Source organism: Erithacus rubecula, assembly GCF_903797595.1.
Source record: "Erithacus rubecula genome assembly, chromosome: 13".
Classification (NCBI taxonomy): domain Eukaryota; kingdom Metazoa; phylum Chordata; class Aves; order Passeriformes; family Muscicapidae; genus Erithacus; species Erithacus rubecula.
This window is the reverse complement of record NC_136665.1, coordinates 3,781,957-3,808,251: the sequence shown is the minus strand read 5'-3', so window position 1 is coordinate 3,808,251 and position 26,295 is coordinate 3,781,957. Positions and strand designations below refer to the sequence as shown.

Genomic DNA, 26,295 nt, shown 5'->3' with positions numbered 1-26,295 from the left:
GAAGCTGTAGCTGCCCCTGGATCCCTGAAAGTGTCCAAAGCCAGCCTGGATGGGGCTGGGAGCAGCCTGGAATAGTGGGATGAGATGATCTCTAAAGGTCCCTTCCAACCCCAGCCAGCCTGGAATTCTAGAAATAACAGTTTGAATGCAAACATTTCCCAGAATCTCTCCCAGTTCAGGACACAGCTGGTTCCCTCCTGCAGCACAGGCACAGCTGGTTGTTACTTGGATAAAAAGTGCTCTGCACCCACCTGGTTTCAGACCTGCCCTTTTAATCAGCCCACATCTGTCACTTGAGTCCTTGCTAAGATTCAGTCTTGCAGCTACCTCTTGGAGATCAGTCACTGCCCTGCACAAGTACCTGAAACCACTGACCACCAGCCCAAATCCAGTAGCCTTTGCTCACTGCCAGGGAAATCCCTCTGCTTTGTTCTGTTCTTTCCTCTTCCCTTGATTACAGCTTCTCTTTTTTGGCCCCTGCTCTATTTCCATTGACACTTATTTTCCTCCTTCCATATTTCCATAACATTATTATTTTTCGTGCTTGACTCAACCATGAGCCTACATGATTCAGTTTCTCACTATGTTCACAATGTGAACAATAATTTTCCATAATTTTTGAATTTTCCTAATTGGATCTAGGCTGTAGGTCTACAGAAGAGCCAACCCAGCATAACCAAGACTCGAGTACACAAAATTCTGTCTCTCATTTCCTTTCAATATCACTTTGTCATATGGCAACCATGTGTTTATCTGCAACTTAATTACAGCAGACTGGGAATAAATTAAAATACATACTAGAGGTTTATTTTTGTGAGGAAAAACAGAATTAAATGAACATGAAACCTCAGGAAGAACAGGAAGGGGTAGATCATAAACAGGGAACAGAGAGGCTGCAGATGCTTTTTCTTCACTTCTTCCTTGCTGGGCAAGAGACAAATCTTTCCAGTATCTCTCTTTAAAATTGTCAAGGTAAAAGATCTCCACTAGTTTATGAAGCCCCACATTTTTCTAGCTTAAAATTCTTGGGCTTGTTTGGCATTTTATTCAACTTTAAAAACAGTGTCTTAACTGAGCTGGCTGTGGAGACACCCCCTGGCACAGGGATGGGCCCAGCCCCAGGGCCAGGGCACAGGAACTCCTTGGGATGTTGTGGGAGAGCACTGACACTGCCCCATGACATTTACTGTGGTAGAAATACCCAGAAAACCAGCAGAGCTCAGCACTTCTGTTCTTCCTCCACAGCTTTACTGACAAATCAGTTTTCATTCTGTTGTATTTTGAGTCCCCTGCCCTCCCTCTGCAGCAAAGTATAATTAAATATTTCTTAATTATAAACTTTACATATGGCACCCTGTGGAAATCAGCAGAGATGTCTAATTTAGCAAGAGATAATGAGCAGCCAAGGACAATACAGAGATGAAAAATTATGGAAGGAAAAAAGATGTCATATTGCAGAGCAGCATGAAGTATCAACAACTCGAGAAGAGAGAACTGTGAGCCAAATTTTCAATAATCTGAAGGAAGCAGACTGCAGGAAAAGCATTTTTAGGAGAGAAATTCAGCCAAGTTTGTGTTTTCTTCCATTACAATCAAAGCAAGATACATCACAGATCTGTATTTTTCTTCTGTATAAAAGTTGCTGCAAGATTCTCTCTAAGCCTTTTTGATGTCTTCATAAAAGGATCTGGAATTGCAGAAAGCAACTTGGATTTGTAATACCATAGAAAAGTTGATTATCAAATGTGGCCCAACTTGCTTTTGTACAGTTTACATTACCAAGCTCATCCAGACAGCACAATTTAAATACCATCTAAATAAAAGCATCTGAATTTAGTTAATGACTTGGCTCTAATGCTGTGTTAGTTTTTTCCCAAGTAGGCAGATTAATTTAAAAAATAAACTGTAGGACACAATGAAGAACATCTAGTTCATCTAAATCAGCTCAAGATTAGACATTTACTTTTTAAAAAGTGTGATTAAAAAGTTTCTAAGACAAGGTACTCAGCTCATGTTCATCATTTACTGCTGTGGTTTTTCAATTTTTCTTGAAAGTCTGAAGAATTATTTGCTTCAATGTGGGCAAATATATCTCACCTGGTAAAGGCAGGTATGTCCATAAACCCACCTGGTATACCCAAAACACCATTTTCACTTCTCACCATGAGATCTAAATTGTTTGAGAGGTCAATCTATCACTTAGAGCAAACAGTCCCACAGCAGAGGGGACTTTTGGCCAAGATCTGTCCCACGTGCCTGTGCTGTCCTGTTGGTGCCCCACGGAGCAGCTGTGCCCTGCCCTCCACTGCACACAAGGGAGGAACCTGGGCTGGCACAAACAACCAAAATACCCCAAAAACCTCCTGTGGGACTTGTACTCAAATAAAGCTGGGCTCCAGTTTTAGCTCCAGCCAGATTTGAGATCAGTGATGAATGGCAATGTTTCAGCACAATTTCTGAACTGTACAATAATCACTCACCCAGCCTCCAGAAGAATCAGATTTTTCCTTAAACACACACAGCTATGTCCATGTGCATCCTCCTCTCACAAATACCTCTGCAGGATTTCTGTTATTCTTCCTGAGCTTTACAAAAAGTTTTAACACCTGCATTAGGTAAAAAGTAAAGCTTTACCTATAGATCTATATTTTCTATAGAACATATACTGTAGATACACTGAAACCTTTCCCACAATACATCCATCCTCTTTTAATGGTTCTACAAAGCACTACATTTGGACAGACTCCACAGAAATTTCCCACCCAGTAGCTTTAATTTGTCTGGTTATTTACAATTATCAACTGTTTATGTGAAAATAAATATTAACATGCAGTGCTGAAGTGCCTGTTGCTATCAACAAGAGCAGGAATGGGTCCAGCTGAAAAGCCTTGAAAGCTCTAAACCCATTGAATTCTTTTCATGTCATAGCCAAATATGGTCCTTTAGATCTGGCTGTCAACAACACGACATTGCAGATTTCCAAACACATCCTCAGCACAGACAAGAGGGACACAGGAAATATTCTTGAGAAGTCACAAACATCTGCAAGAAGAGATTCACCAATTTATAATTACTGTATGTGTGAGAGGGTTAAGTTGTCAATCCACTGGTACATAACAGGCTTGCAAAATTGGCCAGCTATCCTCAAACTCTAATCTACTTTCATCTCCCACAAGAAAGCTACAAAACCTCCCCAAAAAACCAAAACAGCAGCAAAAATGAGGAACACTGAAAACCTGTAGCACTGTATGTGTGCAAACTGCACTACACTTTTGAACCAATCTCTCACAACAAATCAGATTTTGACTCAAATATCTGTGTACTGGGGAGTAGAAAAGAATTTAGGGCAGCAAGGAGAATTCTTTAGTGTGTCCAGAAGGGGAAATCATAGGCAGCTGCCAGGCAAAAATATCTCCTTATGCTCCACTTTATTTGGTTTATAGAGGCCAAAGTTGCACTGCCCAGGAATGTTGTGTGATGCGTGTGGATAAATATTTATTTCATTGCTTAGGTACTGCAGCAACACAAAGAGCACTGATAATACCAACAGCAGCTGCCAGTGCATTTCATTCAGTTTCAATGCAAACTTGAGACATTTCATAATTTGAATTTCAATTGCTGGCCTTGCAGAAACATTTCAAAACTGTTGGTAACAATATGTTGTGTTCTGGTAGAAGTCCAGTTGAAAGGAAAGTAGTCAGTGCTAGAACTTTCTCTTTTTCCTTCATCAGTTTCCCAAGCAATACTTTAGATTGCTTGTGTTTTTAGAGCTCAAAGGAAGTAAATTGACCCAAACATTCCTGTGTGCAAATGTGGTGAATGGTTAAAGTTTTCCTTAGGTACTAAGCAGGAGATTTGTCCTAAAAGCTGTGGAATAATGCCCTCTCCAGCCTGGATCCAGGAGCACCAACCATTCCCAGCCTTTCACACAGATGGATCTGAGGAAGAAGCCCTCAACCCTTCTCGAGTAAAAATAATTCCAGAAAAAAGAAATTAAGCAACAGACAAAAGGAAGTTTTCCATTCCCAGAATTTATACATGGAGTTACCCCCAACTCATATAAAAAAAATGAGGCTGTAACACTCAGGCTCCATTCCCTAACCCAGACTTGGAACAGCAGGAACTTTAAGGGATACACAGACAACCCCATGGAAAAACTCAAGAAGAAAGGCAAGCACCATCATGTTATTTAAAATGGAGTTCTGCATTACTTCAATATTCATTTTTCCACTGCAGAAAGACCTCTGGATGACTCTGCCCAAACCAGCACATCCTTCACCTTTGGCTTTTCCTATTTTCTCCCCTTCCCTGTTTTGGACTCAGCTCCTGCATTAGCATTTCTTGCAGCTGCCCCTGCCAGTGCAGAGTAGCACTGTCTAGACTATGCACATATTTGTGCCTCCTAAAACCTCTTAAAAGAATTCCAATTGTAGCTGCAGAGCTCCTAGATCTCCAAAATCACATTTCTGATCTCTAGCATATCCCTATGAATTCAGAATTATTGCCTAACAATTCAATCCTTATTAACTCACAGGATGTCTCCTGCTAATAAAAACAAAAATACCACACTCAGTTACCAAAGTTCTTGCTATGAATGGACCTTATCAAATATCCCAACTTGCTGAAACAAAATCAGTTCATTCCACCTTGGACAACTCACATTGTGTAATAGAAGTAAAGGCCATGAAATACAGAAAAAGTAGCAAATAAATCATAGAAAAATACAATTTCCAGAGTTGGAAGGGACCCACAGGGATCACTGATATCAAAGCCTGTGCAAGCATTTCCACAGGGGCAGTCCAAGGGGGAAGCTGGGATTGTCCAGCACGTGGGATGTGTTGACACAACAGGAATTACAAGGGAACTCATCTCTGTCCCCAGCCCCAAACTTCTCCTCATCTTGTGTCATGAAAACAAAACTCAGTGTTTCAGAAATAATTCTTCTTGTTCTCCAGTCATTTGATGATTCTTCCAGTTCCCAATGGAAAGGGAACACATAGCATTTAATGAGAAGAACAGAGAGAAATCATCATAAAAATGTGAATTGGCAAAGTCTGATGCTGGGAAAAACCCAAACCACGCCAATGTTCTCCTTCAACAAGACATGTTTATAAACCATACACAGAGCCATCCACAAGAGCATAACCCATCCAGAGATCTTTTTTTTTTTTTGGTTTTTAACATTTCCCTCCTGGAAGATGACACTATGCTGGAGTATCAGGAGATACACAACTCCTGTTTGTTTGGAGTTGCCAAAGTCTGGCCACAAATGCCAGTCAGATCATAAAGCAAACATAACTAATCACTTCATGGGTGTTTTCACCTTGTAGTCAATTCTGAATTTTGTGCACTGTGGAATTATAAATCTCTAGAAAGGTGATAATCAAAAATACCACTATAGTATTAATAGTTAAATTTAGAAATTAGATATCTGTACATACACACACACATCTGTCCTGCCATTTTGCCCCTTCACCTCTCACTGGTAGCTGTACAAATAATCTTTGCCATTGTCCACTAATTCACCCAAAGAAACCATTTGATGCTACTGTTTGTAATGGGAAAAACATGAATCAACAGACAAAGACAACTAATTTTTAAATCTAAAAGGAAACCACAAACAAACTTTGTTATTGTCCTCAAAGTGTCTTCTTGTCCCAGTTCCCAACAAATCCTTCGTTTCGACTAAAATGCTTCCAAATATTTGTGTCCTCAGTTTACATCTCCTTCCTGAGACAGTCTCTCAGTGGAGAGGCATCCTGTTACTAATTCCTGCTTAAATTTAAAACCAAGGGGAAAACATGTGAGGACCCAAACAGGGATATCAGCAGCAAGTCACAGGAACCCAACCCCATCTCCCTGCTGACATCTCAAACCACCAGTTTTATCTGCAAGATCAAGTTGAATTTTCACATGTCAGTTCTGATGATGCAGTCTGAGATGGCAACAGTGCATAAGAGAAGCTTAAAAAAAGATGCCTTCACTCTTTAGAGAAGTACATGGAAATGGAAAGTGCAACCAAGCACGACCAAGAAAATGGAAACCAGATGAAAAGGGCAACAAATAGAGAAAAAACATTAAAATAATTACATACTCCTTTTTTTTCCCTATAATTAATATATTTAAAATGCAGACTTTTCTATATTTTTTCAGTATTTCCTATATATAAATTATATCTTTCCAGCTATAGTTATTTAAAACACAGAATTTTCTATCTGTTCATTAAAGCCCAAGCTTTATTTAAGAGAAATGTCCCTTTGCTCTGGTGGGATGTAGCTGCTTTTTGAATAAATGGAACTGGGTATGAGAAGCAATGACATCAATGAAAACCTACAGGAGGCTCATGGTTCATGCTAGAAACTGAACAACTGTTGCAAAACACAACTATTTTAGGAAAAAAAATTGGAAACCTCCAAGTTCTATTGATGAGTAACAATGCTCAATACTGGCACAGGAGAGAAACCAAGTTCCAAGCCGAGCTCTATGAGCTGTTCCTGACACAGTTGAGAATTTTGGAAAAACATGACTCAGCAAATAGCTGAAATAGAAGCGCCCAAAACACAGGGAAGTGTCACCATCTGAACCCCAAAAAAGAAGTGATATTATTTGATAGAAAGGCAGGAGGAGAGGGAAACTCCTCCACATTTCCTTAGAATGGCCAGAGGTTTAAAGCTGTATTTATTCAAGGTAGGTGGGCACCTTGTTTTGAACCACCACAGGGAACAGCTCTAGGTAATGATCTAATAAAGATTCCACTGAATTTCTTCACTGATGAATATAGAGGCAATATGTGAAAGTTTAAATTTCAGGCAGCTCTGAAGAAAGGCTTTGCAAATTACTCAGTCTGGTCACTGCCATTTTAGATATAATGTGAGAAAACCATACCACAAATTAAAACTGATGTTGTGGGATCAAACAGAAACCTAACCAAGAGGCAATGAGTTGTGGCAGTAATTAGTGTCCTCAGAAAGTGATAGTAATGAATATTAATATTCTATTCACTGCAGCAAACTGGAATTGGGATGCAATTACAATTGAAAATGAAGATTTTTAAAATGTAAGACCCTAGCCACACACATTTCATATTGCAGTTTTAGGTTTATTCCCACATAACGACGTACCCCATGCTTTTTGCAATGTATTGTAATATTTTCAAATATGTAAGGAAAATCTGTGTTTAATATCTCAAGGTTTCCCAGCAATATTTTGTCTTTTCCTGTATTTTTTTCCATAAGGATATCTGTGACCACTGATGACAGAAGGAATGCAATAACTGGTACAGGTTTCAAAAAATGAAGTGTACTGCCAATCCCAAATTCCCCATCTCGTGTTTTGTGCTGACTTTAACAGTTATAAATTTTTTCCCCATTGCTACCTTTTTTCCAACTATAAACTTGTGTGTTTGATTTTAAAAAAAGCAAACCACATGAGTAATTGCAAAGTTTAGGATTCCATCTTTGATCAAAACCAGCCATCAACTGCATGGATTCATCATAACAACTAAGAGTAAAGCAATATCAAAAAGTAATTCTGTTCCTGTATTTCACTGGAAGGTTAAAAAACCACTGCTGTAATTTTCAGTATTGTCTCTTTTCATTCCAATTCTTGAATAAAGCAGAAATAACCTTGCATTCCTGAATGTGGATGTGTTTTTTGACTCACGGAAATAATATTTTGATCAGTGTTTTAATTAAATAGCAGATCCAACTTCAACACAGCCCTTCTGTAAGCAAGCCAGGAAGCATAAGTAAAATATTTATTAATGATATAGTGATGATATGATGTGAGAGCAGGAAAATAAGGATGACTGTGGAACATTTAAAGTATGTACTCTTGGTGCCAGGTGAGACATGGTTACAGGTACAAAGGTTTGTGATTTCCCCCATTACCCACAAGGAAATGGATATTTTGCAAGCATGTAAGATTATCAAAAGTCTGCATGTGGCTGTTGCTCACCTGTGGCACCATGAGGGAGATATCACAAAGGGTTTCAGGACAGAGATAAGCAAAGTAAAATCCTGTATATGCAGGTGGCCACTGCCCTGTGGGGCCCTTAACCAGGCTGTAACATGCAAAGGCAGAATATTGCAGAGTTAAAATGGGAAGATGGGGAGTATCAGTTTTCCTTTGATGCTCAAGGATGCTCAGATTGTAATTATTAAATAAAGGTATAAAGTGTGCAAAACAGAGTCAGCAGGGAAGCTGGAAACCTTGGCAGGCTGCATATTTTGAAATGGCTGAGAAAAGAACTTGTGAGGGTGAAAGGGGAGGAAAGGGCATAAAGGAACAGAAGGTAAAGCAAATCAGGAGATCTGGGCAGCCAAGGGAAGTTGCTCTGTCCTTGCTGCCTTCCAAAACCAGCAGGACAAAGCCCTGCTCTGCCTCAGCCTTGCCCTGCTCCCAGTAGCAGGTTGGACTCCTGAGTGCACCCACACCAAAGGTCAGGAGGCAATTCCAGCAATGCAGGAAATGATCAGTGTCTGGCTCAAGTGAACACTTCAGGGGTCACCTTGATTTCCTCTGCTCAGCCAAGCCAAGTCACACCTGCCAGCCAGTGGCTCAGTGAAGCTATTCCTGCTCTTGTCCTGCTCGCTCTGCCCCTTGCAGATAAAAGATCCATTTCTAAAAGGCATGGTAAGAACTGAGTTTCATGGTCTCTGTATGCTGTGACCATCAACAGCTATTCCAACTCTTCTTTCTATACCCTGTACTCTTTATACTTTCAATATTTTTTAAGTTGGCTTAATGATTGTTATTTTCAAGACATCCTCCTATTCCTTCAGCCTGCTGGCTTTCTTTCATGACAAATATATTACACTGCAAGCACCTTGAAGGCTTTTAACAAACAGAAGTTATTCCTCCTGTTTCAACATCCTCTATGTATTTAACTGGCCCTTCAGACAGAAGATGAAAACCTATAAGCCCTTCTCAGCATCACAGATTCTGCCATGCTAACTTATACATTAATTTGACCTCCTCTGAGGTTTAGAACAGGGGCACAGTAGTGAATGTTTTTCCTCCTTCCATTAGCTCCTACAGAAAGAAGTAAAATTCATAAAAAGGAAAACAATAACAGTATTATTGTGCACTGACTAACAGTTCTTGTGAGAGGAAGAGAAGAATCCATGCCAGAGGCTCCAGCCTTCCACAGCCATTTCTCACCTCCTATGGCTCAAACTGTGGCAGTTTGTCCCAAGATATAAAATAATAAAAAGTTATTCTGAGTATTAGTCACTGCTGCTTAGTTTGCCTCTCCTCTCCTCAAAGGACACAATTCCACTCTGAGGCATCTTAACAGACCAAAACATTCCCATTGCACAACTCATCCCAACAACTGGCCATGGGATGGACAGGCAGAACACGACTTGCAGATGAAGCAGAGATTGGCAGCTTGCTCTGTGCTCTTGGATGAGCTATTCCCATAAAAACAGTCAATATTAGACTCCTGAGGACACAGCAGTGTTTGCACTCACACAGAAACTACCTGAACTGTCTATGTCTGAGATAATTTGTTATCCTAGTCTGAACTTCTAGCAGAATATACAGTATTTTTTCTTTAGTTATTATGACAAGCAAGTTTATGTGGAAAATTCAAAAGTAAATAACAGTATTGAAGCCAATCTAATTATTAATATTACAGATTTAAATCTTATTGGAAGGCAGCAGATAATGCCCATTCTCAGGCACATTTTTTTCCAATTAAAAATCCTAAACTTCTTGGTACCAGGCAGCCACAGATCACTTTTTAGCAGCTCCTACAACTTTCAAGTGTTACTGCTAATTGCAGGAAGGTGCAATGCCATTTTCATGTAGAGGGACCTGTGTCTTTGCAGACCCCTCAGGCTATCTTTACTTCTTCCCTAATAAAAGTGGAGAAGATAATCAGGACCTCAGAGACATCAGTGAGAATCCTGAATCCTCTAAGCTGAGTGAAGGATCCCTTAAGGTGTGTCTGAATGTGCAGCTCACTAACAAAGGCAGGATGAGAGACTTGGGGCTGTTCAGCCTGGAGAAGAGAAGGCTTTGGGGACACCTCAGAGCCCTTTCCAGCCCTAAAGGAGCTCCTGGAGAGCTGGAGAGGGACTGGGGACAAGGGATGGAGGGAGAGGACAAGAGAGAAAGGCCTTAAGCTGAGGGAAGGCAGGGATAGATGGGATGTTGGGATGGAATTGTTTCCTGGGAGGGTGGGCAGGCCCTGGCACAGGGTGCCCAGAGCAGCTGTGGCTGTCCCTGGATCCCTGGAAGTGTCCCAGGCCAGGCTGGACAGGGCTTGGAGCAGCCTGGGACAGTGAAAGACATCCCTGCCCAGAGCAGAGGAGTGGAATGGGATAAACTTTAAGGTTCCTTCCATCCAAATTTTCACTCCATTTGATAAGTGATTGTCTCCATTCCTTTCAAAAAGCTCCAGGTAAATTACCAAAGTTTAATATTTCTTCTTTTGCCTTTGCAAAACAGAGCACAGTAGGAACTGAATGCCTGTTTTAAGGGACAATGTATCTTTGCACCACACACCAGTTAACAATTATGGTTAATTCAATGGTTACACCATTCCATGACTATCTGTCTAAATATTCCTCAGAGTGAGCTCAAGCAAAGGACAGATTGTTAATGTCAGCAGAACTCAGACAGCTCGGTGCTCCAGGTGAATTTGTCATTCTGAAGCTCAGCAGACCCATCCCATCACCCACCTGGATCTGGGGATGCAGGAAAAGGCTCTGCTGGCACACACAGGACTTGTGGTAATGTACCCTTAATTCCCTCCCTTCTCCCCTCTGGAACACCAACTTCCCTACAGCTTCTGCAGAGCTGAGCTTCAGGATCATGTTTCAGGATGTAATTAGCCTTACAAAGAGAAAAAATGAAGGGAAAGTGCTTTGTTCGTTTTCTTTTCCATGCATAAGATACAATTTGCAGTGAAATCATTGCTGTAAATGGACAAAAAAAAAAACTTTCCATGCTAAAACTTCAACAAAAAGGTTTGCTGCTTATAGATGACATGCTTTAAATGCAGGAGGAGATTAGGAAAACATGAATTAAAAAAAAAAAAAAAAGTCCTTATTTTAATAAATGTTTTTATGTTAAGGCTACATCTGCCAAATTGCATTAGATCTTATTATTTTAAATAAATCAACATGAAAGTCTTGGAAACGAAACTTCAAAATACATAAACCAGCACTGAATAAAATACACAATTTTTTGTTTCTTTTGAAAACACTCCATTTCCTTGTTCCTTATGTGGCTGTAAGCACTGGAGAAGGATTTCCAGCTGTGCCTTGTCAGCCTCGGGACCGAAGGCATTGTGCTGCTCCTCATTTGCCCGGGCGAGGTTCAGAGCTCCAAGCACAGCTGAGCTCTGCACACAGAACTCAGCCCCTGGGGAAGAAGCTATTTCAGACTTAACTAAGGAATCATCTCACATGTTTCAACAATCCCTACAGTTTCTCTGTTTGTTTTAAAGATATCACTGAGATTTTGTTTCATTTGCAACGGGAGACTAAATGACAGCAAGCAGAATCTGCTGTTAGGTTAGATTACAAGGTAAAATGTTTTACATTTTAAATTACTGCTTAAAGCATGGTGTTGAATGGCTTAAACTTCATGTTAACTTTGCAAATATGTAATATTTGAAATGAAATAATGTGGGCTATATTTAGCTTTTATTGAGCTGCTTTCTATTCTGTCTGAATGTTTGCCACGTACATCCAACTTAAACTAAAGCAAAGTGCAACTGCTCTGGCTGCTGTGGATAAATGTAACTCATTTCTGTGCTATGCTTTTAAAAAAGAGCAAGTGAAAAATCTTGGTAAAGCACTTTAACCCCTGTGTGCCATGAGAAATCACACAGACATCTTAGAAATGTGTTTGAATTTTGACTGAATTGATAAAGATTGATTATTTAATAAATTCTGATACTCTGGTATTTCTAAAGGTTTTCTACTTTAAAAATTAACTATTTCCATTACCATAATAGCAAACTGAGAGGTACTGAAGATAAAAATAAATTGCTGAACACATTACAAAGTAAAAGTAAAGGTTATAATGATACTTTCACTTGTGCCTGATCTAAATATTTATGGGTAAAATGGAAAAAAACAATGCAGCCACATTGAGACTATTTGGCATCACAAACAGTTAATATTTTCATTACACTGGAGATCTATAATTTTATTTTACTATGCAATGATTCATTATCAAAGTAATTAATTGCATAGGCTGAATTTTCCCCAAATTAAAAGTTGGCTGGCCCTATACAAAATGCAACCTCCTGAGAGATAATCTTAGAATCCCAGACATGGGCAGGAAAGGCCCAAAGCACCCAAGGCCTTTCAGTTTGGGCCTTTAAATGTGAGGCAGCACTTGTAACTCAGCCAAGGAAAGGAACTCAGTAGCCCAGTGTTTGCATGCAAAGAAAGCCATTTGGTTGAAAGTAGCAATATTAAACTTTCAAGTGTTGAAGAGTTAAAAAAACAGCATATAAACTCACATATGTGAACAGGATTAGTTTATAGAGACATTTTTGGGAGGTGTGGGGTGTTTTCTGTTGTTTTGTTTCTGATTTTTAAAAATTTGTATTTGTGAATTGTTTTATGAAACCAATTTTCACTTTAAAAATAATTTGACTTACTATAGAATTTTACTCTTTAAGTTCCTAGCAAAACATACTTTGTACACTTAATGTAATATAATGCACCCTATATTATTCCTGACTTTTAAAACAGATGGAGAATGGAAAAGTATTTCAGTCATGCCAATATGTGCCTCTCTCACAGGATGAAATGGTTAAATGTTCAAAAATCCCAAGTGCAATGTAGCAGCATTGTAACTGCACAGCTATGGTGTTATTATAGAGTACCCAGAACAACGGGGCCATAATTAAGATGTCAGAAAGTTACAGAATAAACACACATGGCCAAGCCTCTCTTTGCACATGCAGTTTCCCCCCAGGACTCTCGGTGTGTTTGAGCCCAGCTGGTGGAACACAAGTTTCCTGTGTCATTTTACAGCCACTCATTACAAGGCAGACACCAAAGCCTTTGGCTCACTTGTCCCAAGGCACTCAGAAATGAGCACTTTCTCAGCAAGAAAAGGCATTTGCAGTGCAGAGGGCAACTTCTGCATCTATCTGAGATGTTAAATAACTGCAATTGCTGTAAATAAAAACCTATAGTTCATACAGCATTTTGGAATAAGTGATTTCTGAGGGGCAGAAAGCAGCAAGCTAAAGTTTGGATTCATTTCAAAACCTGCCATTCCAGGAGATGCTGTGAGGATTTGTGTGAGACACTCCTCAAATTCCCTTCATATAAAAATAAAAACATTAACTTCAAATTCTGCAAATCAATGTCTAAATTTGCAATAATATTTTAAAATTAAAATAGCGAACACAAAAATGACAATATTCAAAAGAAGTAAAATGCATACTCAAGCTTATTCACAATTTCCCATTTTAAAACATGAGAATAAAAAATATATGAGAATTATGATGTAGAAAGCATGAAAAACATGCAGCCAATAACATGCCTTATGTTAAAGAATAGTTAGGCAACTTGTACCAAAAACTCGACCTGTTCTATAAATCAGAAAATACCAAGATGAACAAGCTTTTTAACAAAATCTAATTCAGCAAAAGCACAGTTCAAGTTCCTGAAATAATACTGTCCAATATTTACACAATATAATCATAATAAGATTAACTCCAAAGTGAAAGATGACATGTAAAGCCAGACTGATGAACATTAAGAAAAAGTATTTTTTAATCCCCTCAGAACTTCCTCAGATTAAAACCAGGGTCATGCTCTAAGCCTTGTCTTGGCTACAAAGCCCAAGAGCCCCAAGTCCTTCACTAATTCTCACTCTCCCAAGAACACAAATGTGTCCTGTCTCTGCTATTTCAGTTAAAATAGGCCAAGGGACAGCAGCATTTCCTTTTTGAAAGAATTATGCAACAGAGCTCTGACAAATCATTAATGACCTTGGACATGCAGGGTCTTATTTGCACACTGGTGCAGCAATCCACTGCTGGACACCCCTCCTGTGCATGCTCCTGAATCCTGACTGCTCTGTTTTGGAATGCCACCTATTGGTGACAGTCAGTGTAATTTTTCTGCCACAAGCATAAGAAGGCTCGATTATTTTTAATTTTTTTTAATAAGTAAATGCAGAACACAACTCATTCTAGATTGACTTTACTAGAGCCAACACTTAATAAAAGCTTCCACTGGAAAAGCAGCTGTGGGATGTCACAAATAGCACAAACTTCCCTCTGCAGAACCAAGCAGATCCTGTTAGAGAAGAGGATGGCCAGGGATGGATGGAAAAGCAACACCTCTTCATTTAGAGTGAAAAAACACTTTACACAGAAACGCCAACTCAAAAGCAATTAGAGCAGCACATCACAAATGAATTGGAATTGGGCTTTTTTCTGTTACTTTTCGATTCCCACACTCAGAAGTTACCATACACTGTAAGAAATACTAGAAATCAAAAGAAAAAAAACCAAAAAACAACCAACAATAAAAAAAAGGAAAAAAAAGAAAAGGAAAAAAAAAGAAAAAGAAAGAAAGACACACCACACTTTATAGAACTCTCAAGAAGTCCCTTGCTGGAAGCACCAACAATTACTGCACTGCAAATCGAAACCATCTCTTCAAATGCAACCCCAACCACAAACCAGCACCTGTTTGACTGTTGGGAATCACTAAATCAAAGTGGTGACTGTAGCTCTCAGAGGGCAGTTTCTCTCCAAGAGTGCCCCAGCAGGTACAGTAAGTGTGAGTGCCATGCTCTGGAAGCTGTGCAGGGAGCTGATGTGTCTCTGTGCCCTTGCAGGACGCTCGGAGGGGCCATGCAGGCTCCGTCCTTGCTGTGGCTGCTGCTGCTGCTGTCGCTGGGTGCCGAGCTGTGCCCAGCTGCAGGCACAGCTGGCAGGAGGCTCAGGAGGAGGATGCGGCACGGGAGCCCCCGCGCAGCCAGGATGGAGCCCCTCATTAGCATCCCCCTCATTAACATCGATGACAGCGTGATGGGCGTGTTTAACTCCCTGGTGGGGCTGGGGGAACACGAGAGCACCTACAGTGTCCTACCAGGTGAGAACAGAGCCCCTCTGCTCCTTGGGGGGCTGACTTCTCATTTCACACATAGAAACTCAAAACTTTATTTCAGCTCTACTTCCACATGTACCTTTATCCTTCTGCAGTCATTTTCTGGGTGGCATTATGAGGCTTTTTGATTGAAACCTGCTTTGCCACGTAACAGCAATATTTCCTGCAATTATTTCTGATCTTAACTAACAAAAAATTTGTTGGGGCATTTTCATAACTTCTGATATGTAGCAAGTTTGAAGGCTATTTTGAAAAATGTATTGCTCAATACATCTCTTCAGTCAATTAACATTTCACCGAGGCCTCAACACCAGTAACAGCAGTGTTAATTAAAATAGATTCAAGTTTTTATTTTTACTTTATGGGTTGCATTTTTGAAAAGCAAACTACACATGAAACTTTCAGGAATAATTCTTGATTTTGTAAATAACTTAAAAACACTTGGTAGTAGCTGCAATATAGAAGTTACATTATAATCAAGACCCTTATGATGGAAAACTGAGTTGAAAGAGAAAAAAATCCTACTTATGCAACACAAGACCACTCTTATGCTCCACCTATATTGAGAACCCAGATTTATTTAATAGAAGTTCAACAGTATGATTTATAGAAAACTTGCCTTTTTGGTAATCCAGAGGTTTTTACATTGCTGTAGTAATGTATTTTATGGATACAGATATTCCCATTCCTCCATCAAGAGATCACACACTAAGTAAAAACTTCATATGCAGCTTAATCAGTTTAATGGAAAAAAAGAGAATGCCCTTATCACCATATTCTATATAAAATGATAATAATCTATTATTATAAGCAAGAATTTAAGTCTTTCATTGTGTCACACAACAGAGGTGACCACTTGGTTAAGAGACCTCAGTGGCCAAACACAAATCAGCCACTCTTTCTCCACAATTACTGTTTGTTGTGAACCCTTACTTTAGAAAGGCTGAACCATTTCAAATCAAATATTTTAAACTAAGGGGTTTGAATAGGAAAACTAGCAAAACTCTGGATTATGGCATTTTCAGTGTGTATTACAGTATTATACACATTAGTAATGTCAAACCTTTAATTTAAAAATATTTTTAAAATTAAACAGAGGAAAATACCATGTAAGCAGTGTACACTTCATGTCAGATATTCCAGAGTTTCTGTCAGGACCATCAGTCATGCTGAAATAATGCACAGCTCTTCCTCCTCCCCACCCCGCTTGTTTCTTTCTATCTGGACTTGCATCCAAAAGCTGAGCTAAAACCACTGAACTCATTTTATTTGGAACTCCATGCTGAATTTACACCATATTTCCAAAGGTTAAAAGTCCTATGCTCATCTGCCAAAGACTGGAACCACAAGGTATTTTTTAGTCTAGCTTTTAAAGTTCAAAATTTTTTCAAGTTAATGTCAGATTTGGAAAAAACAGAGCCTATTAAATAATAGAACACTATTATTAATCATGCTTCAGAATAGAAGAAAATGCAATCCAAACATTAATTTCCATTCTCTTAGCTACTTGTTTTGCTCTTAGTAGACTTAAAAAAAAAACCCAAAACCTGCCCATATTTACAAATATATGCAGGATGAAAACTAACAGCTGAATGGAGATTTAACAGTAACCAGACATAGATTAGAATAATGTGAACATTTAAATTAAATCAAACAGTTGGCACAACATGAGATGATTTGCAGTTGTCCATTAGGTAGGGCAGAGTAGGATGTTCACTGCTGCACTGCTTCTGATCTCTGCTCACACCACCAAGCTGAAGTGACTCAGTGGTCAGGAAATTTGAGGAGCACATCCTTTTTGTGTCTCACAGGGGTTCTGGGAATCCCAGCAATGCCAGACAGCAGCTCTGCAATGCACCAAAAGGGTAATAAAACCTTGGTTTTTGAGCACTCACTGCTCCTGCCCTTTATGCAGCTCTCATGTACACAGAAAAAAAAATAAAAATCATTTATTAAAGAAGCCTGCAGAGGCCAAGCCTGATAACTCATATCTTTATGCTTATTCAGACAACATTTGCACCCACTTCTGATACACTCTAGTAGCTAAAACAAAAGAAAAAATTTTAGGAAGCACACAAGAATTTGCTTCTCAGGCCAGAATATGCTCCTCTGGAGCAGCTGATGTTTTATTGTTTAACACGAGAAAGTGCAGGATTCTTTTTGTGTTTCTTTTGGAGATTATTTAAAAGAAATATTGTGGTGTACTGGCAAGCACATAAACCCCAAAACTGGGATCCAGCAAACAGCTGGATTGCAGATACCTGGGTGGAACGACAAGGAATTTAAAGCCAACTAACACTTGGCCTGGGCCAATTCCTCTCCTCCTCCAGTTGACATGGTTGGAGATGCTTAGAGCACAGTTTTATGCAGCTGAAATGATGCAGAAATGTCCCAGACCTTCGAAAAACCAAGATGCAACTACTCAGAACTTTAATTTCTTCCCTTTTCTGTCCTAAGAGCGATTTAAATCAAAGCACTTTTTAAAATATGTGGAATATAGAGGATCAACCAAACTGGATTATTCTGATAATTAATTTTTATTGTAGAAAACAGATTTATATCCAGTGGTCTTGAAGTAGAAGAACAAAGGAAGAATCTTTGTTATGAATTGGGACTACCTTGAAAGACTTTGTAAAACGCTTCATTTTGAGACAAATATTAATTCCAGACATTTCAAACCAAATATTTGCAATAGTCTACCAGGTTATTTAGAGGCTATCCTGAATACTCTTATTAAAACTAAACATGGAGCAGAGTTGAGTGTGAGAAAACAAACCCTGCAAAGAACCCCTCCAAGGCCAATTTGTGCACCACAAGTGAAAGTCTCTTGGCATGCAGATTCAGGTGAGATAAGATTTTCCCACCACATTCATTTTCATCTGAAGGGGGAAGTCAAATTGAATAGGAAAAGAAGAAATTTATTTTTCTTTATATGAAGGCAAGTAAAAAGTTAACCTGGAAATGGATTTTCATCTCAAAACAACACTTCAGCAATGCATTCTTAGGTTGTTAGAAAGAGGAAAAGGGAGGTGTGAGGGAGTTCAGCTTCTCAACAAGACTTAGAGGTACATGCAAAAATAGGAATATTTGCACAGGATGAAGAAATCTCAACCTTGGTTTTCCTTTTCTCAAAAGAAGAAAAATATAAAAAAACATTGTGCTAAAGTGCAATGTTTATGCTGGAGTCTGGGTGAAAACTGCCCAGGGAATATTCTGCTTCCACCACTGGAAGCAAAGGGAGACTGGGATTAGTTTCCTTCCCAAGTCTCTGTGCTCTGCAAATCACTTACCTACTGAATATCTGACTAGATCTTAAAAAATTACATTTCTTTCTGAAAATTTCAACTGGTACCCTGGGGACATCTCAATCTTTTGTAGATACATGTCCAGAAATTTGAGAGACAGAGTATTTCGTAGCACAAGTTTTTCTAGATTGCTATTTTTCTAGCAAAGAGGTGTTTGATTTGGGTTTTTTTGGCTTGGTTTTTTGGTTTTTTTTTTTCAGATAAAGAAAGTTACAGGGAAGTGGAAATTTTTTTCCATCTCATCATTTGTCCCAGAATGGACTTTACTTCCACCAAGATGTCACTATAAACTGAATATTGTTATCCTTCCAGGTTTGCAGGGCCTCAATGAAATTTCCTTATTTACTGTACAAGATATTAGAAAAGATCTCTAGTGCACAAGAGAGGAACAGAAGAAAGTCTTGAAAAAATACTCAAGTTTTGCATAACTGGAGATTAGTAATAAGCTGAATACAGCTATGGAAAGTAGGGAATAATGATAAGATCGTTTGAATAGGGTGTATTTTACATATTTTCAAAATGAGAACAAATAGCAGTGCTTCTTTCCAAAGTTTTAAATGAACACTGGTTGGATTACTTTAAGCTTTTTAACTGCAGTTTCCCATTTTCTGTTCCTAGGGAAGAAGGGGCAGTGCACAGCTAACGGGATGATCATGTTTGACAAAGCTGTGTGGTCTCCCAAGCCCTGTGTCACCTGCCTGTGCTCCAAGGGAGAGGTGATCTGTGACACAGCCATGTGTCACCCTCTGGAATGTCCCCAGACCATCATTCCTGCAGGAGAATGCTGCCCAGTGTGTTCTGAGACTGGTATGGGACATCACAGGTTTACTGTTTTGAAACTGCTTCATTTAAAACCCTACATGAACACTGCATTTCATGAGAGTTACAAGGTATAGATTATCCTGAATTCCATGATAAAAGCAGCTCTTCAGAGTTTTTACTCAAATTGACCCCGGTTTCTGCCAGTACTGTCAGATGAGTTTGACACATTTAAAGAAGTTAAGATAATTGTATTTCGTTTTTACTTCCCCCCTTTACACTTTGTAATGAACTTTGGAAATGTATGAAGAAATAACATCTTATATTTTCTATCTCATTTCCATTTACAAAGGATCAATTAATAACTACTGGCCATTACTGATGTATCAGACATACAGAGTGGTAAATATATGTCAGGAGTGCAAAAACATGCAGCATTTTGGTGCAAATCAAGAGAAGAAAGTAAATTCACGAGAGAAGCCGCAAAACTACAATCTTGGTTTTTCACAATAATTTAAATAAAAACGGTACCTCTAAAAAGAAAAAGAATGGAGGAGATAAATATGAGATGTAATTTCCTTCCTTTCCTTCCCACACTCCCAATATTTTATATCTGCAAAGTACTGAATTCAATCTCCTCCTGCTGTAAAAAATATTTATCCTCATGTGTATGTGCATGTGACACTCTGAGCTGAGACATCACAGGAATTCACTGTAAAAGTCATGTTGACTGAGACATTTAAACTCCTTTTATTAGAATTGTCCTATTATGGAAGTAAAAACTGCATTTTGGTAATGGAGTTAATGCATTTCCCTGGTGAGATCCCCACCTGCAGCCAACTCCTCCCCTGACAATCCCTTCTGGAGGAGAACAAGTCTTGACCTTTGTGAATTTTTTCCAAATTAGCTCCCACTCCCAGACACATTATTTTTCCTCTTTAGACGCTTCCATCAACACAAAAAACATAATTAATAATAAGTCAAAAAGGAGGATAATGAAAGCTATATTAACTTTTCCACCTTTTTGTCTGGAGTTGTCAGGAATCATAGCTGTGTAAACTGCTCTGTATGGTTGCCTCAATCATTTCTCAGTCAAGTGTGTCTTTTCTCAAGCAGCAATTTAAGACCACATTTTTATTCTTCAAATTGTATTCTAAGAGGAATAATATTCTATAGTCATAATTTTTTACTGTATGTGCTTACATACATACATACAGTTTACAGTGCTTACTAATATTTTAGTTTCATCAGACTCTTTTGTGTTGTTTTGGGATTTTTTTCCCTCATTAGCCTCTTCGTTGGATTTCAATACAACTTCACTGGATGACATCAGTGAGCTGTCTGGTGATTCCCCAGACCCCAAGGACCTTGACACCACCAATGTTCTGCCATCAGCACGAGCTCAAGGGGAGAAAGATGAGCTGTTTCCAACAGAAGTGATAGAGACTAGAGACAAGGAGGGTCACAAAAAAGGGGAAAAGAAAAGAAAAAGGAAAGGCAGGAAGAATCGCCAGAGGCACAAAGGGCGTCGCAGAGGGAGGCTGCCTGTCCCCAGAACGGGAGCTGCAGATGTGCACTATGAAAGTGATGAAGATGATGGTGCTTTCAGAAATCCATCTCATTTCCCAATTCCTGTTCCACCCATAGAAGCTCCTCCTTTGCCATCTGGATGTTCCACCTCAGACACCACAGTAAGCTGCATTAATGCCAAACTTACACAAATACCTCCCATCTCAGATCCAGACCTAACAAGTTTAGACCTTACAGGTAATTAATGCCTCTGCTTTGATGACTTTTGAAACATCATCCACCCTCAAATGCAGTCAACAGCACTATTAATGCTTTGTCATTCCTTAACATGGAGAAGTTTTAGAACTAATTTTACAGCTAAGCCTTTAAAACAAGACAAGAGAAACATCAGATTTGCATGCCAGTGTTTAAATACTAAGATGAAGATATCTACACTAAATTACTGTCCATAATGCTATTTTGTAAAATATTTTCTAGGTGCAATATTCCACACCTCAAGTGCAGACTATTTCATAACTCAAACCTTTTTCTTACCTTATGTCCCAGGAAATAGCATCACTACTATCTCAGATGAAGCATTCAATGGGATACCTAATTTGGAATGGATTGATCTGAGTAAAAATAACATTACCTCTCCTGGCATAGGTCCCAAAGCATTCAAAGTAAGAAGGCCTAACTATTCTGCTACCCTCTCAATAATTACTACTTAAAAGAATGTTTTTTGCTTTTCAGTTTAGGGATCTAAACCACTTTGCGCCTTGTATAAGTAAGCATTGTATAAATTCAACTGCTAATGTGAGAAATCTCTCACTATAATCAGTAATTAAAATTAAGGTATGGTAATTTTTCATACCAATTTTTAAAGCTGGTTTAAGCATAAAAAGCCTCAGTTACTGAAAGATGCTGTCCTTCTGCCTGAGTAAATTTGCTGATCTACAGAAAATCATCAGTTTGCTCAGAAATTAAGAGGATAAGCACAGAATTTCTAAATGCACGTACTTTGAAGCCCGAAATAGTGCACAGTGTAGTGAGGCAATACTTCCATGATTTAAGAGAGCAGCAGGAATGCAAATAATGATCCTGGGGAACTGCAGCAGGGCTGTGGGGAAGCTCTTCCAATTACATGTGACATTAATTGGCACTTCTGTTAATATTTAGTAGAAAGCAACCTATTAACTAGACTGACAGCAAAAAAAAAACCCCAACTTTCGAATTCAAAATACTGCACTGCTGCTAAACCTTACAAAGTGTGTGCTTAAGAAAATCTTAACTGTGTATTTAACTGTGTATTTTGCACCTTGATAATAATCTAAGTGCTCTTCATCCCTGTGATAAGATCCTGAAAAAGCTGAAACGTTTGTATTTGGATGGAAATATGCTGGTACTTATTCCCTCTGAATTACCATCAACTTTGGAAGAAATAAAAATAAATGACAACCAACTTCATGCCATTGATGAAGATGGCTTAAAAGGTAAAAGACTAATATTATTCATATGAAAAGCTAAAAATAAGTTTGAAAAGCTGAATGGTGAACCAAATGTGCCTGGTTTGATATAGAAAAATAATTACTAGCTTTAAAGTGCCATGTTTTCAAAAGGTAACAAAAGCTGAAAGATTTGCTTGACAAAGTGTTTTAAAATTATATTTTCCCTTATGCAACTACTCCTCTCCCAATGCAGTTTATATTTAAGGTCACTAAGAGGAGGTGAATTTGAAGCATGTTGAAGACATCTACTATCCCCACCTTTAACCTGATGGCTTTATGTGTGGTGAAACCATTTTAGTTATTTTTAAATTGCATGGAAGTGAACAGAGTTTGATGTCCATGAAAAATAAGAGAGAATATAATTGGAGTTAACCAATTTAAACACAGGCTAATAGAAAAAAAGAGAAAGAAAAAAAAAGGGTACCATCCATGTCAGAATTTGATGGACTTTTTTGCTTCCTATCCTTTCCTGCCAAAAGGGTCCCATCTAAACTGGATCAGCTGCTGCTCTTTCCATTTGGACTGGGAGAGGAAAATGTAAATAAAGCTGTGGTCAATCTCTAAAGCTCTACAAACTTATAAACAATATAATTCCATGATGATGAGATAATAACTTCATTTTATTTTTTCTAGGTAACTTTAAGACTATTAAATTATGAATGTGTATTTTAAGAAGATATAAGATGGCATTAATAAACTGAAATTAAACTTTTTCCCCTTAGATTTAAAGAACTTGGTCACTCTGGAATTAGAAGGAAATAAACTTAGTGAAGCAAATGTCAGTCCTTTGGCCTTTTATCCTTTGAAAAGTCTTTCTTATTTGCGACTGGGAAGAAATAAATTTAGAATTATCCCACAAGGTCTTCCTGCGACTCTTGAGGTAAAAAGAAAACAAACCAACCAAAATAAATACTAACAACAACCACCCCCCAAACACCCAAAAAGATGTAATTCCTTCTCTTTGCCTTTTCAAAGCAATCTGTATTCTCACAAATGAGAAAACAAATCAGTTGCTTTGAAAAATTGTATTTCTGAAGGTCCCACTCCAGCTACAAACTGACTCTGGTTCAGATTCAGAATTAACAGATAGACCAGGTAATACTGGGGACAGGTGATTGCTCCATTTGGAATTTGCAATGGGTAATCCCAGCCTATCCTGATCTCACAAATTTTCTTCCCAAATGCACTTACAGGAGTTATATCTTGAACATAATCAAATTGAAGAAGTGTCAGAAATTTGCTTTAACCACACCAGAAACATCAACATCATTGGGCTGAAACATAACAAATTAGAAGAGCACAGAATAGCACCTTTGGCTTGGATAAACCAAGAGTAAGTACCAGACATTTAAAATATATTTATTTTAATTTTCTTTGTTTTTAGTGAGTCAGATAATCAAATAAATATTTGCACTTCATTGCTTTTAACTTAGAGTTGTAATATGTTGTGATTTGTTTTCCTTCACTAATTTTTCTAAATTTCCTTTGCTTAATTGTATAATCTAGAAGACAGTCAGCTGTCAAGTAGAAAGATATTTTATCTCAAATTTATACTATATTAACATAAAAGTCAATGTTTTTCTGACCACCCATTCAAAAATGAACATTAATTATAAATAGAACTGTATACAATTAAATGGCAATTTTGTATTATCTCACAGGTAATTTAAAAATAATTTAATACTGTCCTAGTCTTATTTCCCATTGGATTAAAAATTATAAAAGTAAATAAGATGAAGGGAAGACTGTGCAGCTGCATTGTCTAAGAGTAGAATACAAGCAGAGTGAGCAATGAGAATGTGAGCAGTAAAAGATGAGATGGTTTTTATATTCCTGCTAAATAATTTGCAAAGCTGAGTAAGGTACCTGGCCACCACTGGCAGCTGCAGCCCTACCCTTGATTCCTGAATTTATCAATTTCTTAAGATGAAAACAACCACTGTTACTACTGACAGCATCCCTCATCCCTGGAAATGAAGCACATGGAACTGATCCATTCACACAATTCCATTTCAGATGGGCTTCAGAACAAGGGCTAAAACTCCCTGTTAATGAGATAATGACTGAAATCCCAAAGTTGTTCCAGTTCTTCAGTGTAACTCTTTATTGCAGCAATCCCAAATTAGTCCCTTGGGATTCCCCTGTTCAGCCCTACCCCCTTCTCCCCTCATTACTGAACATCTCTTCCCATCAACAAAATCATTGTGCTTGATTGGTAATTCATGACTTAATTCTTTCTATTCCCAGAGTAATTATGCATGACCATGTTCCACAAAACGCATTCTGCTCCATTAAGAGAAGCAAATTTCCCTTGGAAATTTCATTCTCTGGTAATGCCATGAAGCAGGGCCTTGTACAGAACACAGCACTGCCAGCACAGCAGCTCAGAGGGGTTTCAGCTTTTTTTTTCTTTTCTCCTTTAATGCAGGAATTTGGAGTCAATTGACCTCTCTTACAATAAGTTATATCATGTTCCCTCCTACCTGCCAAAATCTTTACTCCATCTGGTGCTTATAGGAAATCAGATTGAAAGGATTCCAGGCTATGTGTTTGGCCACATGAGGCCAGGGCTGGAGTATCTCTACCTGTCCTTTAACAAACTCACTGATGATGGCATCGACTCTGTGTCATTTTTTGGAGCTTACCACTCCCTGAGGGAGCTGTTTTTGGATCACAATGAATTGAGGGCTGTACCCTTTGGGATTGATGAAATGAGAAAACTACGTTTCCTAAGACTGAACAATAATAAAATAAGGTAATTTCCAGGCTCTTTGTTACATCAATGACATTAAAAAAAATACATGCTTTGCTTTTGTAATTTGTTATTTTTAAGTAAATATTTGTTTAAAAAATCTGAAGGAGGAGCTGAATCCTGAGTTTTCTTCTGCAGTATTTCTTAATATGATAAAAGTGAGATTTCACCCTTCCTCACAGTTACTGAAAATGCTCATCACCAGCTTTTCTGCTCTTGGAGCAGGGCCCAAAGTCATAACAAAATAAAGGGAGGAGTCAGCAGCCGGAGTCACCTGGTGCAGGTTCCAGCAGCCCCAGCTGTGGAGCCACATGCCTGATCCAGGCCCTCTGCTGTTTTGTAAGGCAAAGGAATGACCAAGAGAGAATTCCCATGTGTCAGACACAGTTTTCATTCAGAAACACGTGGCAATACTTTCCTCAGGAAAACTCAGTATATTATAAATGAGAAAATAATGCAAGGGAGAATGTTTAAAAGAATAGCTTTTGAAAGTCCTCAGTAAATATGTAACTGATAACATTTAATACACTGAATAAGTGAACATTTTCAAATATCTAAACAGACAGCAGCTATAAAGCAGATGATGAGTTAAGAGTTATGTGGAATGACTATGACCTGATTGCTCCCGTGTCACAGGACGGTGCCCCCAGAACGGATCTGCAGGAGCCACAGCAGCCACGAGCACAGTGAGGAGGAGAGTGAAGATTCCCACCTGGAACACGTTCACCTCGAAAACAACTACATCAACACCAGGCAGCTCTCCCCACATTCATTTTCATGCATAAGATCCTATTGCAGTGTTGTTCTTAAACCACAGAAGAAGACCAAATAAACCCCCCAGCTCTGTATTGCAGCCCCCATCTCTAGGAATGCAGCTTTATTTATTCTCTCTACTCACTGGTCTGCTTATTTCTGATTTAAACCCTTCCTACTACCATAACTATGATACTGTATATTATATACTGAAGTAAGGTACCAGTGTGTTTCTTCATATTGTTTCATTATAAACCATTAAATGTAAAAATTGAAGCTTAAGATTATGATATCTATTTTTATTTCTACTGACCTTATTCTACTTAAACATAACAGGTCACACTGTGCCTTCAGGCACACCCTCTATAAGATCAGATTTTAGGATTTAAAAATACAACTGAACCCTCAGCTTGGTCCTGTCTGATTTGATTAACTGAATGTAAAACATTTAAACTGTAAAAATTGTACATGAAAGATAAAAATCCTCGAGCTAGGAACATTATAGCAATGCAGGAATCAAATTTCTTAAAACACACACAGGACTGGATTTTCTACCAAACATTTTGCAGTGTTAAGCTCTCTTCCAAGTGAAATTTTAAGAAAAAAAG

The 26,295-nt window shown here is 38.5% G+C and overlaps 2 protein-coding genes across 2 annotated transcripts in view; one reads left to right on the top strand and one right to left on the bottom strand.

The window, feature by feature from the left end:
• CENPP (centromere protein P) overlaps positions 1-26,295 on the bottom strand; it is a gene marked incomplete at its 5' end in the record, with an annotated part of 109,336 nt that overhangs the window by 6,232 nt on the left and 76,809 nt on the right. The gene's annotated exons all lie outside the window — the stretch shown is intronic.
• Positions 11,270-25,969, top strand: ECM2 (extracellular matrix protein 2). The gene is made up of 10 exons (XM_079317168.1): positions 11,270-11,538; positions 14,830-15,086; positions 19,025-19,213; positions 20,456-20,932; positions 21,242-21,357; positions 22,032-22,167; positions 22,905-23,062; positions 23,376-23,515; positions 24,611-24,937; positions 25,571-25,969. The coding sequence occupies exons 2-10, from the start codon at positions 14,846-14,848 to the stop codon at positions 25,764-25,766; spliced, it is 1,980 nt and encodes a 659-aa protein (XP_079173294.1). The 5' UTR covers positions 11,270-11,538; positions 14,830-14,845; the 3' UTR covers positions 25,767-25,969.

Bases quoted from the DNA above. Each gene is read 5' to 3' on its own strand.
- ECM2 (XM_079317168.1), top strand. From the start codon at position 14,846: ATGCAGGCTCCGTCCTTGCTGTGGCTGCTGCTGCTGCTGTCGCTGGGT. The intron at 21,358-22,031 runs GTAAGAAGGCCT...CCCTGTGATAAG, and splicing joins TAGGTCCCAAAGCATTCAAA to ATCCTGAAAAAGCTGAAACG. The intron at 22,168-22,904 runs GTAAAAGACTAA...TTTTCCCCTTAG, and splicing joins TGATGAAGATGGCTTAAAAG to ATTTAAAGAACTTGGTCACT.